The 14,491-nt window shown below is 42.2% G+C and overlaps 2 protein-coding genes and 1 long non-coding RNA gene across 9 annotated transcripts in view; 1 reads left to right on the forward strand and 2 right to left on the reverse strand.

Annotated features, from left to right (window-relative positions):
* Positions 1-14,491, forward strand: part of LOC125801399 (zinc finger protein 239-like) — a 240,236-nt gene that overhangs the window by 92,713 nt on the left and 133,032 nt on the right. The window lies entirely within an intron of this gene.
* Positions 9,800-11,629, reverse strand: LOC125801594 (uncharacterized). The gene is made up of 2 exons (XR_007438791.1): positions 10,520-11,629; positions 9,800-10,374 (listed from the first exon to the last, which is right to left on the reverse strand). It is a non-coding gene; the product is annotated as an uncharacterized LOC125801594 (long non-coding RNA).
* The window catches only part of LOC111196471 (zinc finger protein 239-like), a 294,610-nt gene continuing 292,623 nt past the window's right edge, over positions 12,505-14,491 (reverse strand). For 4 of the 6 annotated variants that reach the window (XM_049477879.1, XM_049477881.1, XM_049477878.1 and 1 more), the window contains exon 2: positions 12,505-13,989. In XM_049477879.1, the coding sequence (XP_049333836.1) occupies positions 12,831-13,847 (1,017 nt within the window). In that variant the 5' untranslated portion in view covers positions 13,848-13,989 and the 3' untranslated portion in view covers positions 12,505-12,830. The remainder of the gene's footprint in view (positions 13,990-14,491) is intronic. The other 2 variants (XM_049477883.1, XM_049477882.1) reach the window with 1 other exon arrangement.

The following is a 14,491-nucleotide window of genomic DNA, read 5'->3' on the forward strand; positions in this document are numbered from 1 at the left end:
ACATGGAGAGAGAGGGAGAGAGAAGAGAGGCAAGAGAGAGCAGAGCAGGAGCAGTCAGACCGCTTGTATAACCTCTTAGAAAAGCTTGTTAACAAAATTAACTAATATTTATTCATGCATATTCAAAAATTAAAGTTGCTGTTTTAAGAACTGTCATTTGTGTTTTTTTTTTTTTTTTAAAGCAGTCATGGTAAACTAATGCATGCCTTGCAGGTATTCTATACCGAAATTTACTTGATGGGTTGTTCGTTGTATATTAACACTTGCTGAAATTCATACTCTTGAAGTGTTTGCATTTTTTATTCTAAACACACTAACAGAACAAGACTAATTTTAACAGTGAGTAGAACAAGTGAACTGGTTTAAAGTAGCACAAATAAGACAATGGAATAAGACATTTTAAACTAGAACATTAAACAAAAATGATACAATATTTACATAAAAAATAATATTTACAGTGCAAATGTAACAGTTAATGAAAACCGAACTGATCTATTTGTTTCCAGTTTGATAAAATCACTGGACACCAGCAATGTTGGCACAAAGTTGCTCCTGTAATTGGTGGCCACTGACAGCTGTGAAACTAACACCTCAATGCTGTTTGTGTATTTATTTATTTATTTACACTACCGTTCAAAAGTTTGGGGTCACTCAAAAAATTTTATGTTTTCCATGAAAAGTCACACTTATTCACCACCATACGTTGTGAAATGAATAGAAAATAGAGTCAAGACATTGACAAGGTTAGAAATAATGATTTGTATTTGAAATAACATCAAACTTTGCTTTCATCAAAGCAATTACAGCATTGCACACCTTTGGCATTCTAGCTGTTAATTTGTTGAGGTAAGCTGGAGAAATTGCACCCCACGCTTCTAGAAGCAGCTCCCACAAGTTGGATTGGTTGGATGGGCACTTCTGGCGTACCATACGGTCAAGCTGCTCCCACAACAGCTCAATGGGGTTCAGATCTGGTGACTGCGCTGGCCACTCCATTACCAATAGAATACCAGCTGCCTGCTTCTGCTGTAAATAGTTCTTGCACAATTTGGAGGTGTGTTTAGGGTCATTGTCCTGTTGTAGGACGAAATTGGCTCCGATCAGGCGCTGTCCACTGGGTATGGCATGGCGTTGCAAAATGGAGTGATAGCCTTCCTTATTCAGAATCCCTTTTACCCTGTACAAATCTCCCACCTTACCAGCACCAAAGCAACCCCAGACCATCACATTACCTCCACCATGCTTAACAGATGGCGTCAGGCATTCTTCCAGCATCTTTTCATTTGTTCTGCGTCTCACAAACGTTCTTCTTTGTGATCCAAACACCTCAAACTTGGATTCATCCGTCCACAACACTTTTTTTCCAGTCTTCCTCTGTCCAATCACTGTAGATGTTGACACTGGTGTTTTGCGGGTACTATTTAATGAAGATGCCAGTTGGGGACCTGTGAGGCGTCTGTTTCTCAAACTAGAGACTCTAATGTACTTATCTTCTTGCTTAGTTGTGCAATGTGGCCTCCCACTTCTTTTTCTACTCTGGTTAGAGCCTGTTTGTGCTGTCCTCTGAAGGGAGTAGTACACACCGTTGTAGAAAATCTTCAATTTCTTAGCAATTTCTTGCATGGAATAGCCTTCATTTCTAAGAACAAGAATAGACTGTCAGGTTTCAGATGAAAGTTCTCTTTTTCTGGCCATTTTGAGCGTTTAATTGACCCCACTAATGTGATGCTCCAGAAAATCAATCCGCTCAAAGGAAGGTCAGTTTTGTAGCTTCTGTAGTGAGCTAGACTGTTTTCAGGTGTGTGACCATGATTGCACAAGGGTTTTCTAATCATCAATTAGCCTTCTGAGCCAATGAGCAAACACATTGTACCATTAGAATACTTGAGTGATAGTTGCTGGAAATGGGCCTCTATACACCTATGTAGATATTAAAACCAGACATTTGCAGCTAGAATAGTCATATACCACATTAGCAATGTACAGAGTGTATTTGTTTAAAGTTAGGACTAGTTTAAAGTTATCTTCATTGAAAAGTACAGTGCTTTTTCAAAAATAAGGACGTTTCAATGTGACCCCAAACTTTTGAACCGTAGTGTACGTGTGAGTTATTTTGCAAAACAAGTGACTTGTTCCTTTGTGTTTAAAGAATATCACTTACCTGTTTTGTAAATTAAGTGTTCACACAGGTTCTATTTATTTACTTATTTATTGTTAATAAATTAATTTTTTGCATGTGTATAGTTGTATCACTTTGAAGTTAGCATAAAATAAAATGGGTATTTGCAAAAACAGATGAATGCTATCCTTTAAACATACCTTTCATGCTTAAAAGGCAGCATTTGTCTGTCTGCATATAAACTTTTTTCCCCACAATTTTCAATTAATTGAATGCTCTATCAGCTTGATTACAACTATCTAATCAATAAAATTGTATTAAACAATGTAGGTATGCTTCTTAGTGTTCTGTACATATTGGTATAATATTATAATAATTGTTATTAATGATGTTATGTAATAACAAAAGTTTGGGAGAAGGACCACGACCAAACTCTACGTTCTAGCTCCACCCCGTATCAATCAACCGTCCTATAAATACCTCCCCTAACTAACTACCTTTCATGATGAAAGTTCGCAACAATCGAATTTGACGCACTCACCTGCCAGCATTTGCTTGCTCTCCATGGACCTCCAACTCACCGCCTCCGATGAGGGCCTCTTCCCTCCCAGCCAGCCTGTCTCTGCTCCTGCTCCCTCTCACTGGGCTCATCGCATGAAGTCTGTCATCTCCATTCCGGCTACTCTTGGTTCTACTCATTCTTCCTCCCGGGCTGGTCGTTCTCACCAACGCACCCCCAGATCTCGGCACTCCCGCCGCTCTTCTCCTCCTTCCCCTACTCCTCCTGGTTGGGCTCGCTGCTCTGGGCGCCCGGCTTCCTCGGCCGGCCTCACCGGCCCCGCACCCCCTTCCCCAGCCGAGCCCCTCTCTTCTAGTAAATCCCAACCTCCTCGCATGTCCGATTGGACTGTCGTTAAGTTACAGCGGGTTTTGAAGGACCGTGGCGCTCAACTCATCGCCACGGCTCCTCTCGTGCCGCAGGCGCGTCACCCCCTCCACCTGCTTCGGCCTCAGCACCTCCTCCTCTGGGCCCCGAACCCCTCCCCTTCTCCTCTGCCTCCTTCTCTCCTTCATTGCCAATCCCGGCCGTTTTCTCTCGTCTCTCTCCTTCCCCCCCGCTTCCTCCATTCGTCCAACCCCCTCCCTCAGTCGTCCAACCCCTTCCCTCAGTCGTCCAACCCCTTCCCTCAGTCATCCTCCGTCCCTCCACTTTGCTTCGCTTCTGCCATTCCCCAACCGGTATATTCCAGCCAGCCTTTCCCATTCTCTCACACTATGCCAGTCCAGCCTCTCCCCTCCACTTCTCTCCCTGTTCCTCCCCAGACTGCTGTACTCGCCGCGCCCATCACCGGAGCTCCATGCTCTTCATTCTCCCTGTCTACGGCACTGCCTGTTGCCCCCCCGGCCAACGCACGGATGTTCAACCTGCCCCTGGTCTCCTCCTCTCTGCTCATCGACACCGGCGACATCTCGCTAACCTTGCATAAACCAGGCCCTTGGGCGCCCGCGACAGCTTTAGCTGGCCTATCGTTTTCCTCGACGGGCAGATGTCTCTTTGGCTTTTCCCCCGGCCTCCTCACCTCGCCAAGCTCTTTTCTCACCTGCCCTAATCTCCTTTCCGCTCTGGCCGAGCCTGATGTCGTGTCTTCCCTTCTGCAACAGGAGCTCTCCAGTGGTTTTATTATTGGTCCTTTCTCAATGCCCCCTTTTTCCGTATTTCGTATCAATCCTCTGGGCATTGCCACACGTAAATACTCAGGCAAAAAGAGGATCATAATCGATCTCTCGGCTCCGCATGGCTCTTCGGACCCGTCCATCATGGATTGTGCCATCGAAGCCATCAAGTTGGCCGGCAGAGGTGCTTGGCTGTCGAAGGCTGACGTCATCTCAGCTTTTAAAATCCTTCCCCTCCATCCTAACTCTTGGCACCTTTTTGGAGTCCGCTGGGACGATCAGTTTTACTTTTCCGTTCGCCTTGCTTTTGGATGCAAAAGCAGCCCTAAGCGTTTCGATTCCTTCGCTGAGGCGCTCTACTGGATCTTGCTGAATAAACACAGGCTCCTGTTTGTGCTCCACCTCCTGGATGACTTTCTCGTCATTGACTTGCCTTCCTCGCCCCCCTCACGGGGTCTTGACGCCGTGACCAGGACTTTCACTCGTCTCGGAGTCCCGATTTCGAAGGAGAAGACCATTGGTCCCACCACGTCTCTGGAGTTCCTCGGGATTGTTCTCGACTCCGCGTCCTTCCAAGCTTCTCTTCCTCAGGAAAAGCTCAACAGCGTCACTTCTTTCATCTCCGACTTTCTCAGTTTCCCCTCCCGTACTAAGCAGCAACTTTCCCTCCTCGGCCACTTTAATTACGCTACCCAAATCATACCTCAGGGTCGTTCTTTCGTCTCCCATCTCCTTCGCTTGGCTTCTTCTGTCCGATCCCTCCACCATTTCGTCAAGCTCGACAAATACTGCACGTCGGAGCTCCATTTCTGGCTCTCGCTGCTCCGCAACTGGAATGGGATTTCCTTCTTCTATGCTGACGCAGCTTCCAGCCCCTCTGATGTTCAGCTGTTTACTGATGCTGCTCCTTCCTCCGGTTTCGGCGGCTATTATGGGGGACACTGGTTCGCCTCTGCCTGGCCGGAGCAGTTCATCCGCTCCGCTGCGCACCTGCGCGATTCTTCTGCGCTCTGGGAAATTTATCCTATTGTCGTCGCAGCCCTCCTTTGGGCACATGAATGGTCAGGAAAATCCATTTTACTCCATTCTGACAATCTCGTCGCGGTCCACATAATCAATAAAAGTCGTTCAAAATCGTTAGAAATAATGCTTTTCATCCGTCGCCTTACTTGGCACTCCATTAAGCATCAGTTCATAATTAAAGCTGTCCACATCCCAGGTCCATCCAACTCCATTGCTGATTCTCTTTCTCGCTTTCAATTTCAGAAATTCAGATCCTTGGCTCCGCATGCAGACTGCAACCCAACGCCGGTACCTCCATTTTCACTAACTACACTACACCTAACCCCCGTCTGAACGAACTAATCCTCCAAGCACAACAAATCATCCCGTCAACGGTTACTCACCAGACCAATTCTCCGCCCACTCATTCCGCATCAGTGCAGCATCCAACGCCTCCAGACAAGGAATCCCCGCGCACGTCATCAAGCTCCTCGGACAGTGGTCTTCCCAGTGGTACCACTTATACATCCGTTCCAAACCAGACGATTTTAAACAGGCTCATTAAAACTAGTGTTCTGACTTGTATTGTATTTAATTGTATTGTATGTGTTTCATTGTGTGTGTGTTTCATCCTGTTTCCTGTATGGTGATAGAGCTCATTGTGAGCATGACATTGCACAGCTTGCTGTTCTAAAAAGAATCTCCTTCCATCTTGCGTGCAATCATTAATCCAGGCATCGTCTGTAAGTATGTTACATAATCGTGCTAAAGATTCATATTAACAGGTTATTTGATATAGACAACTGTAAAACTGCTTTATTTTTGGCCTTGTGGCTGTTTCTCTTACAAAGTGTGTGTTCATGTGAAACCATTTCTGTGTTTTTAGTTTTACTGAGTTCCTTGGCGCACTCTTCCTCTGAATGGTGACAAATAAATCCATTTTCAATCTCAAGAGTGTTTGGATAAGTTGTCTATCTGCCTAGCTGATGAACTGGGTTTTGAAGTGAGGGCAGAATAACTAGCTTCATTATAAGTTCCACATTTTGGGGATATAACTGCACGCTTCTTCAGCACGCAGTTCAGAACTCCAGCCCAAATTTCCCCGAGTTCCCTCCCCTTTTCTTCCTCCTTTCTCTACTTCAATCAGGCGTGGTCCGCACTTAGCAAAATAATATTAATAATAATAACAATAATAATAATGGCTTAATTAGCTCATTGTTTATAAAATACTAGTTTTTACAATTAAATAATTGGGGGGTGGGGGAAATAGTAGATCTTACCTGTTCAAGGGCAGAAATCAGCACTCTTCTTCTCAAATTTCGGCGTCTGGCTGCAGCACGTCGGCTTTCATGTCCCTGTCGATCTTCCTCCAGCGCAAAAACTATCAAAATTGCAATAAAAATGGCAAGAGGTTCGTCCATAATGCCGGTAGGGTAACGAGGTGGTTCCCACGGCTGAGGTAAGTAAATAGTGGGAGTGTGCTGTGGGTGGGGCCAAGTAGTGACGTAGTCGCTGTCTAACTAGAGAGTCCCAATAATGTGTCTCATGAGGCTGGATGGCTGTTAGAATGCTGTCTAGTTAAACAGCTGTATACGTAGTCAGTGCCTATGTAGAGAGCTCAGTAGGTTTTCAGACAGACCCTGCGTGTAATACATCTATATAATATATGAGTTTCACATTTTTAACTGAATTGCTGAAATAAAATAACTTTTCAAAGCTATTCAAATTTTTTGAGATGGTACTGTATATATATATGTTTGAGTAAAATTAACATTGTTGTTTTATTCTATAAACTACAGACATTTCAATTTAAAATATTGTCATTTAGAGCATTATTGAAAATAAGACATTTCTGAAATAACAAAAAAATGCAGAGCTTTCAGACCTCAAATAATGCAAAGAAAACAAGTTCATATTCATCTTGGCATGGTCTACTCCACCAATCTTTTTGGATAATTTTATACCACTCCTGGTGCAAAAATTCAAGCGGTTCAGCTTGGCTTGATGGCTTGTGATCATCTATCTTCCTCTTGAATATAATCCAGAGGTTTTCAATTTGATAAAATCAAGGAAAAACAGACCTGTATAGCAGTGTTGTACTCTTGTTAGATCCTACTGCTATGACATCATAAACATTACATTATAAATATAATGGTGTTTTGTATACTATGACAGTTTATTAAATTGGGTCCTCTATTAATTTATAAGTTTTGTTTAACAAAGTTCTTGCCAACGCACAGCCTTAACACAATGACTGGCCAATTTACATGAAATTAAATTTATACACTCATTGTTCACAATTTCAGCTCTGTTTCTCTGAATACTTTATCACCCTGTCAAAGTCACTGCAGTTCTGATCCACAACCCAATAATATTTGCTCCTGTGGTCCTTACCATTGAAGAACAGGGTGAAAGAAGGATAATAATTAGGGATGCACTGATACCACTTGTTCCTTACCGATACTGATACCAGCTTTTCTGGTATCGGCCGATATCGAGTACCGATAACTGTTTTATCCTTGATAAGATATAATAACCTGATTGGCTGCTCTGCAGTTTCCTCCTTTTTTTTAAAGGTCTGTTAAGATGTTTGGCTGCAGTAGATAATGATTGACAAGGAGCTCATGTTGTCGATATAAAATTATTAAATTGAACATGTAATGATCAAAATATGGTAAAAAAATAAACAGGAAACTCTTTAGGTGCTCGTATTACAAGATTTATGTGCAGTGTTTCTTTAAGAGACCTGTTAAGCACTATGAGCAGGAGGTCGCCGGTTCGAACCCCCACTCATGCAGCTTTGCCATCAAGCTGCCGGCGTAAAAGGGAGCAAAATTGGCCCTGCTCCCTCTGGGTGGGTAGATGGCGCTCTCTCCCCACATCACTCCTACGGTGATGTCTGCAGCACAGGGCGTCTGTGAGCTGATGTACCAGAGCCGAGCCGCTGTGCTTTCCTCCAAGCGCGCTGGCTGCTCGGTAATGATGCATCGGCAGCAGCTCGAAAAGAAGCGGTGGCTGACTTCACATGTATCGGAGGAAGCATGTGTTAGTCTTCACCCTCCTGGTGTGTTTGAGGTATCACTAGTGATAGTGGGAGTCCTAATGAATGGGTTGGGTAATTGGCCGTGTAAATTGGGGAGAAAATGGGAAAAATTAGAAGAAAAAAAAAAAAGAGACCTGTTAAGAAACCGTAAATATTAATATTAAATGTATTCTTTCAGCTGATCATGCATAATGACATTCAATCCTAAAACCTTATTATAATTAAGAGAGTGAAGTGTCATGTGAGTAATCTTGTTTGTGCTGACCCAAGTGTCTGAAACTAGTGAGTTGTTTCTGGATATTTGAACTGAACTGTGTATGTGGGTGAGCGTGCAAAGGACAGTTAAGCTGACACCTCAAAACTGAATGTCCAGTCTGTAGTATTTAATGCAAAAGTCAGCACCTAAGCAGCAGAGATGAGGCCAGTGGGTAATAAAAACAGTAGTATTCAATAAATGTTTTAATTCAATCAGTTAGAAACAGTTGCTGAGGAACCGCTTAACTGACCTTTGCACAGTATGTTGTTGTATGGGTGGGGTTAATTCACATTCACGTTATAACGCTGCAATCGAAGGCAGAGGGTTTTAATACTGCTTTAAAACAAATATATTCTTCTGGCTCAAGTTTTATCAAGCACTGTTTGGACCTAAATGAGGATTACTGGTGACTGGTTTGATGGATCTAACTGATATGTGGGGCGAGGAGTCTGAGGTGAGCGCTGTATATGTGTGTGTGCTGAAGTATAGACCTGTAAAAAACGCAGCGGTGAAACAGTGTAAAACGCACACTTTTGGTTCTAATTCAGGAACCATGCATCCTATAGGAAATGCAGGTAAATATGATAAGATAACTGATATTTTAAGGTTTAAACTGGCATATTGGGTGTCCATATTGAACCTATAATTATTCAGAAACACAGACAGATATTCATTATGATATATTATGGCACGTTAAGACTGTTACTCAAGCAAGTAATAATTATTTAGATGGTTATTTAGGTAGCTGGCTTGTGTATTCAGATCTGTACTGTATAAACCTTAGACTGTATATAGCTGGACAGAGCCTCGTCTCTCAAAAGTGAAGCCACCACAGGTCGGGCGCCCCCTGCTGTTCGGCTGCAGAAAACTGTGTAACCCCACCCATCCACATAGGTTTCAATGGCAAAACAGTCAACATTCAATCATGCTTTTTTCTAATATGCTGTAATTCTACCTCCATTATTTAAATGCAGCAGCTAGTTTAACCTCTGCTTACATTGTCAAATTTTTATATCCCCGCAGAATTCGTTTTTTAAAACGTTATTCAGCTCTATTCAAAAAAGGTGTGGTTATGGTAAAAGGGCTGGTTATGGGCGGGGACCAATAAGAGACCGTCAGCTCCGCCCCGCTCTGCAGTCTGTGACCGCGAGGCAGCCCTCAGGGGCGGGGTTATTTAAATGAGTAGGCGGTCTCTCCACAGCCTTTCTCCCTCCTCTGGTCTCTACTGCGTAGAATCAGGTGTCAGGATCGCCAACACGGCGGAAGATTTCGGCTTCATTTTCATTGAATGAATGGGAACGGCGACACAGCGTCCATCTTTTTTTACAGTCTCTCGTATAAACTGATGCAGGAGTTGTAAAGTTACTCACTAATCAAATCAAATTTATTTGTATAGGGCTTTTTACAACTGGTGTTGGCACAAAGCAGCTTTACAGAAACATGATGTAGGTGCTGGTGGCATAAATCTCATTAAGTAACCAGTCTCATAAAATTACTTGCACCTTACAAATATTGTAGTTTTAATTAATATTAAAACTACACTTGTTTTTATAAAGTTAGTAATTAAAAAGCCACAATATCAGGATTTTAATCACTGACTAAAATTCTGATATTGCTGACTCAGATTATGAAGGTCTTAAATTGAATTCTTTTATATGATTATTGGCAGCAACCAGCATTCATGAAATCAACACAGACAACTTGGTGAAAATAAATGGACATTTATTAACACACAAACTAATCTAAACACAAATATTACAAACAGCAGTCAGTATATTTACAATATGAGAGCTAAATGTTTATTTAGCTAAGGGTGTGTGTATGAGGGAGAGAGAGAGAGAGAGAGAGCGGGTGAGTGCGTGCGCGTGTGTGCGCGCGATAGAGACGGAAAGGGGGTTTTCGCGTATGCGAGTGTGCACACGTGTTCTCTCGGTCGCTTTTCTTTTCTTTTCCGAGCTATGTATCTCGTGCAAGCTTGTCTTGAAGAAATAGCCGTGTGTAAACGTTGATCAGACGTTTGGCTAAAGTTGTAATCTTGAAGATGTAGGCCTAAAGATGTTCTCTTTGTTCTCTTGGTAGAACAAAGGAGAGGCCTTGGTCTTGATGTTCTGGTCTCTTTGTTCAGATGTTTACCTGTCTGTGGGCAAACTCAAAGAGGCTTTGTTCCTGCCTCAGGGGAGCTTTTGTTACATGTGAAGCCACACCCCTATTTCTTCTTCTGGTGTTTTCTTGCATTGGGCATTACTGGTGGTGCTGCCACCTACAGGCTGGCTAGGGTACCTACAATGATTACAGGACAAAGAGTCAGGCAAAAGATTAAACATAGAATATACAGAATACAGAACCCCCAGTGAGCGCGGAGGCAAGGAAAAACTCCCTCAGAGCTGGAGGAGGAGGAAGAAACCTTGGGAGGACCAAGACTCACATTAAAGGGGGGACCATCCTACCACTGGTCAAATGGCTTTTAAATTAATTTTAAAAAGTCTTTCATACATCCACATAGGTTTTATATATTCAGGTGTATAGCAGCTCCACTAATGGCTTATAGAGTAAGATGGATGATGAGCAGCTGATCTGTGGTGGGTGATGGAGAAGAGCTGACTTCAGAAACTTCCAGTCTGGCCAGACAGACGACATGAGAGCCTGAGGGTCCAACATCCCTCGGTATCGGGTCAGACAGGTGGGCAGTCAGTAACTCAGAGGAAGGCAGAGAGATGGAATTAGTTTTGACTGGATTTATGTAAAACAGAGAATATAAAACATTATCAGAGTGTGGCTAATGACTCCGGCAGATCTAAATAAAACAGCCTAACAAAAGGCAGAGCGCCAGAAGGTAACATAGACATGAAGGCTCCCTGAAACACTGGCCTCCACCCACTCCACCGTCCACAAACCTGAGTGACCGTGTGCAGTGGGAGAACAACAGCACCAGCATCTCAGTTTACCACAATTTCCTCTGTCCATGAACCCCTGAATCTGCAGCCTTATCTAAAGGGAAAAACATTAATTACCAAAAGCTAAACTAAACAAGTAAGTTTTCAGTCTAGACTTAAAGATTGAGACTGTGTCTGAGTCCCGAACATATTCGGGGAGATTATTCCAGAGTTGAGGCGCTTTATAAGAGAAAGCTCTTCCTCCTGCAGAGCTCCTCTGAATTTTAGGAACTACTAATAAACCAGCACCCTGAGATCTAAGTAATCGCGGTGGTTCATAACAGGAGATGAGGTCTTGTAAATACTCAGGAGCGAGCCCATGTAGGGCTTTATATGTTAACAGGAGAATTTTATAGTCTATGCGGAATTTGACTGGAAGCCAGTGCAGTGCTGATAGTACTAAATGGGTCGATACCCATTGCCGATACCAATACTATGTGTACGTGCCAGTATCGGTGCCGATACCGATACGTTATCGGTGCAACCTTAACTATAAGCATATGAATACAAGTTAAACACATGCTACTATACCACTGGAAGTAAATGTATCCCTTTTAAGACTAAAAAAAAAAAAATTCTTTCTTAATTTCATTCTGAAATTGACTATTACACTTCAACCCAAATCCATTTCACACTGTTTTTTTCCCTTTGGGCGACTTTGTGTATTTAACAAATAATAACATAAGATAATCTCAGGCCTATAGGTTTCATGTCGCACATATATTGAGAAAACACAATGAGATTGCAGATCTGCAATATAAAAGCCTTTTATTAAAACACACAGAAGAGTAAATATAGAGGTGAAGCAATACAAAGATAATTGTTGGTACTGGATAAAAACTATTAAGATACTAAATAATTTAGATGTTCTTAGTAAATTTGAAGAATAAAAAACCTTCAGCAACATATAATACTCAATAAGGGAATGATGAGAGTATAAAACTTGACTAATACAATGCAACCAAATAATCACCTATATCCCTCTATAGTAACACATTTTTAATCAGAGAGACTGAATCATAGACAAATGAGAACACCAGCAGAGGGAGTGAATGAGCCTGCAACCTTACTCTCTCTGTGGCTCTGGTGGTGTTTTCCCCTTCTCCTTTCATATGGATGGACCTTAGGTTATAGGTTTGGTCCTAAACATTTAGTTGCAAGCTAAGAATCCTACTTTACTCCTTAAAACTACGACATCTACATTTTAAAGGCTAAGTTATGCTAATCTAACATCTGGTGCAAGCACTGAATGTAAGATGCAAGATGGCGACGCACAGTAGTGCAGCGGCTTCTCACGCTCCTAGCTAACTCCCTATTTTGAGCTGTTTTTACGTCAGTTCGGACCCAACTTCCGCTCTTTGGATAACAAGCTTGATCTGCTGCCGCTGAGGATGAGTGTTTCTGATTCACATGTGATGCGAATGACAATAAAATCTCCTTGAATACTTGACAGTGCCCTCATTCGAATGACCTTCCCTTCTCCAGAACTGAACTCTTACCGTAACTACCTAAACTACCCTTTTCTTTTTTTTTCCCCTTTTATAATGGTTGTTTGTGCCCTTATATGTTGTGTTGTTAATGTATGATGTTGTAACGGAGCTACTGTTTTTATGCAAAACAAATTTCAGATCATGGATCTGACAATAAAGTATTATCTAATCTAATCTAATCTAAAAACTGAGCTCTGTCTCACAAAGAATGTCCTGAAATATCAAACATACGAGAAAACACAACATGGAATTCAATAAACATGATTGCTGGATAAGATTCATTTTGCTGAACCTGTAAAATCCATTATTAAATTCAGTTCATGTTTGTTTCTGGTGGAACATGTAGGATTAAGGTGTTCTGTCCAAAAGATTTTAATTGAAAATTAGTTTTCTGTCCTGTGTGAATGCGCTGGTGTTTATTGAGATGACTCTGCTGAGTAAAACTGTTCCCACATTCTGAGCAGTAATATGGTCTCACTCCTGTGTGAATGCGCTGGTGATTATTGAGAGTACCCTTTTTAGTAAAACTCTTCCCACAGTCTGAGCAGTGATACGGTTTCTCACCTGTGTGAATGCGCTGGTGTATTTTGAAATGACTCTGTTGATTAAAACTCTTCCCACAGTATAAACAGTGATACGGTTTCTCTCCTGTGTGAATGCGCTGGTGTTTTATGAGAGTACTCTGTTGAGTAAAACACTTCCCACAGCCTGAGCAGTAATATGGTTTCTCTCCTGTGTGAATGCGCTGATGCAGTTTGAGAGTCCCCAGTTGATTAAAACTTGTGCCACAGTCTGAGCAGTGATACGGTTTCTCTCCTGAGTGAATGCGCTGGTGTATTTTGAGATCTCTCTGTTGAGTAAATCTCTTCCCACAGTCTGAGCAGTGATACGGTTTCTCTCCTGTGTGAATGCGCTGGTGTATTTTGAGATGACTCTTTGTAGTAAATCTCTTCCCACAGTCTGAGCAGTGATACGGTTTCTCTCCTGTGTGAATGCGCTGGTGTTTTTTGAGAGTACTCTGTTCAGTAAAACTCTTCCCACAGTCTGAGCAGTAATACGGTTTCTCTCCTGTGTGAATGCGCTGGTGTTTTTTGAGATCACTCTGTTTAGTAAAACTCTTCCCACAGTCTGAGCAGTAATACGGTTTCTCTCCTGTGTGAATGCGCTGGTGTTTTTTGAGATCACTCTGTTTAGTAAAACTCTTCCCACAGTCTGAGCAGTGATGCGGTTTCTCTCCTGTGTGAATGCGCTGGTGTATTTTGAGATGACTCTGTTTAGTAAAACTCTTGACAGAGTGCTGATGTTTCTCCATGTCGGGACTTGGCTTCATTTGTCTGTTAAATGCAACAATTTCTGTGTGTTCTGGAGATTCTTCAGGATGGCTTCTGCTTCACCTCTTTCAGCAGTTTAACACTGCTCTTAGTTAAATATCCTGGTTGTTGGTGATGAATTTCAGGGGAATATTTTCATTTCTGAAAAAAAAAACAAAGAAAAATGCCATTGAATATTAATATAAAAACAGGTCAATTAACTGAAGAGAACTGTCTAAATCAATCAGTTACACTACACTGACAAAACTACTGGGACATCTTCATATTACCATAAAAGCTTCTGTACTGTACCTGGTGGTCCTCCAGCCACTAGAGGGAGGCCACATTTTGCCATTTGCAATAATCAGGCAGACACCTGCTTAATGTCTTTATAAGGACTGCCCACAGACAGTCTTGATTCTGTTCCAGTCTCACTAGAAGCTGAGAACTTTCTTAGTTTGAAAGAAAGAAAGACAAATGTCCTTAGGTTTTATTTTAAAGCCTCCTTGGGTGTTCTCCTGGGGCTGCTTTTTGTTTCCCCTTCTTCTGGGGTATTCTTGTGCTTTCTACCTTTTGTTAGTTCTGGATAAAAGACTCAAAGTTGATCTTGAGAAGATACTCGTATTCCCATTTCCCTGAGTATCTTTATTTAAAGGCACACTAT

This window comes from Astyanax mexicanus, chromosome 4, assembly GCF_023375975.1.
Source record: "Astyanax mexicanus isolate ESR-SI-001 chromosome 4, AstMex3_surface, whole genome shotgun sequence".
NCBI lineage: Eukaryota > Metazoa > Chordata > Actinopteri > Characiformes > Acestrorhamphidae > Astyanax > Astyanax mexicanus.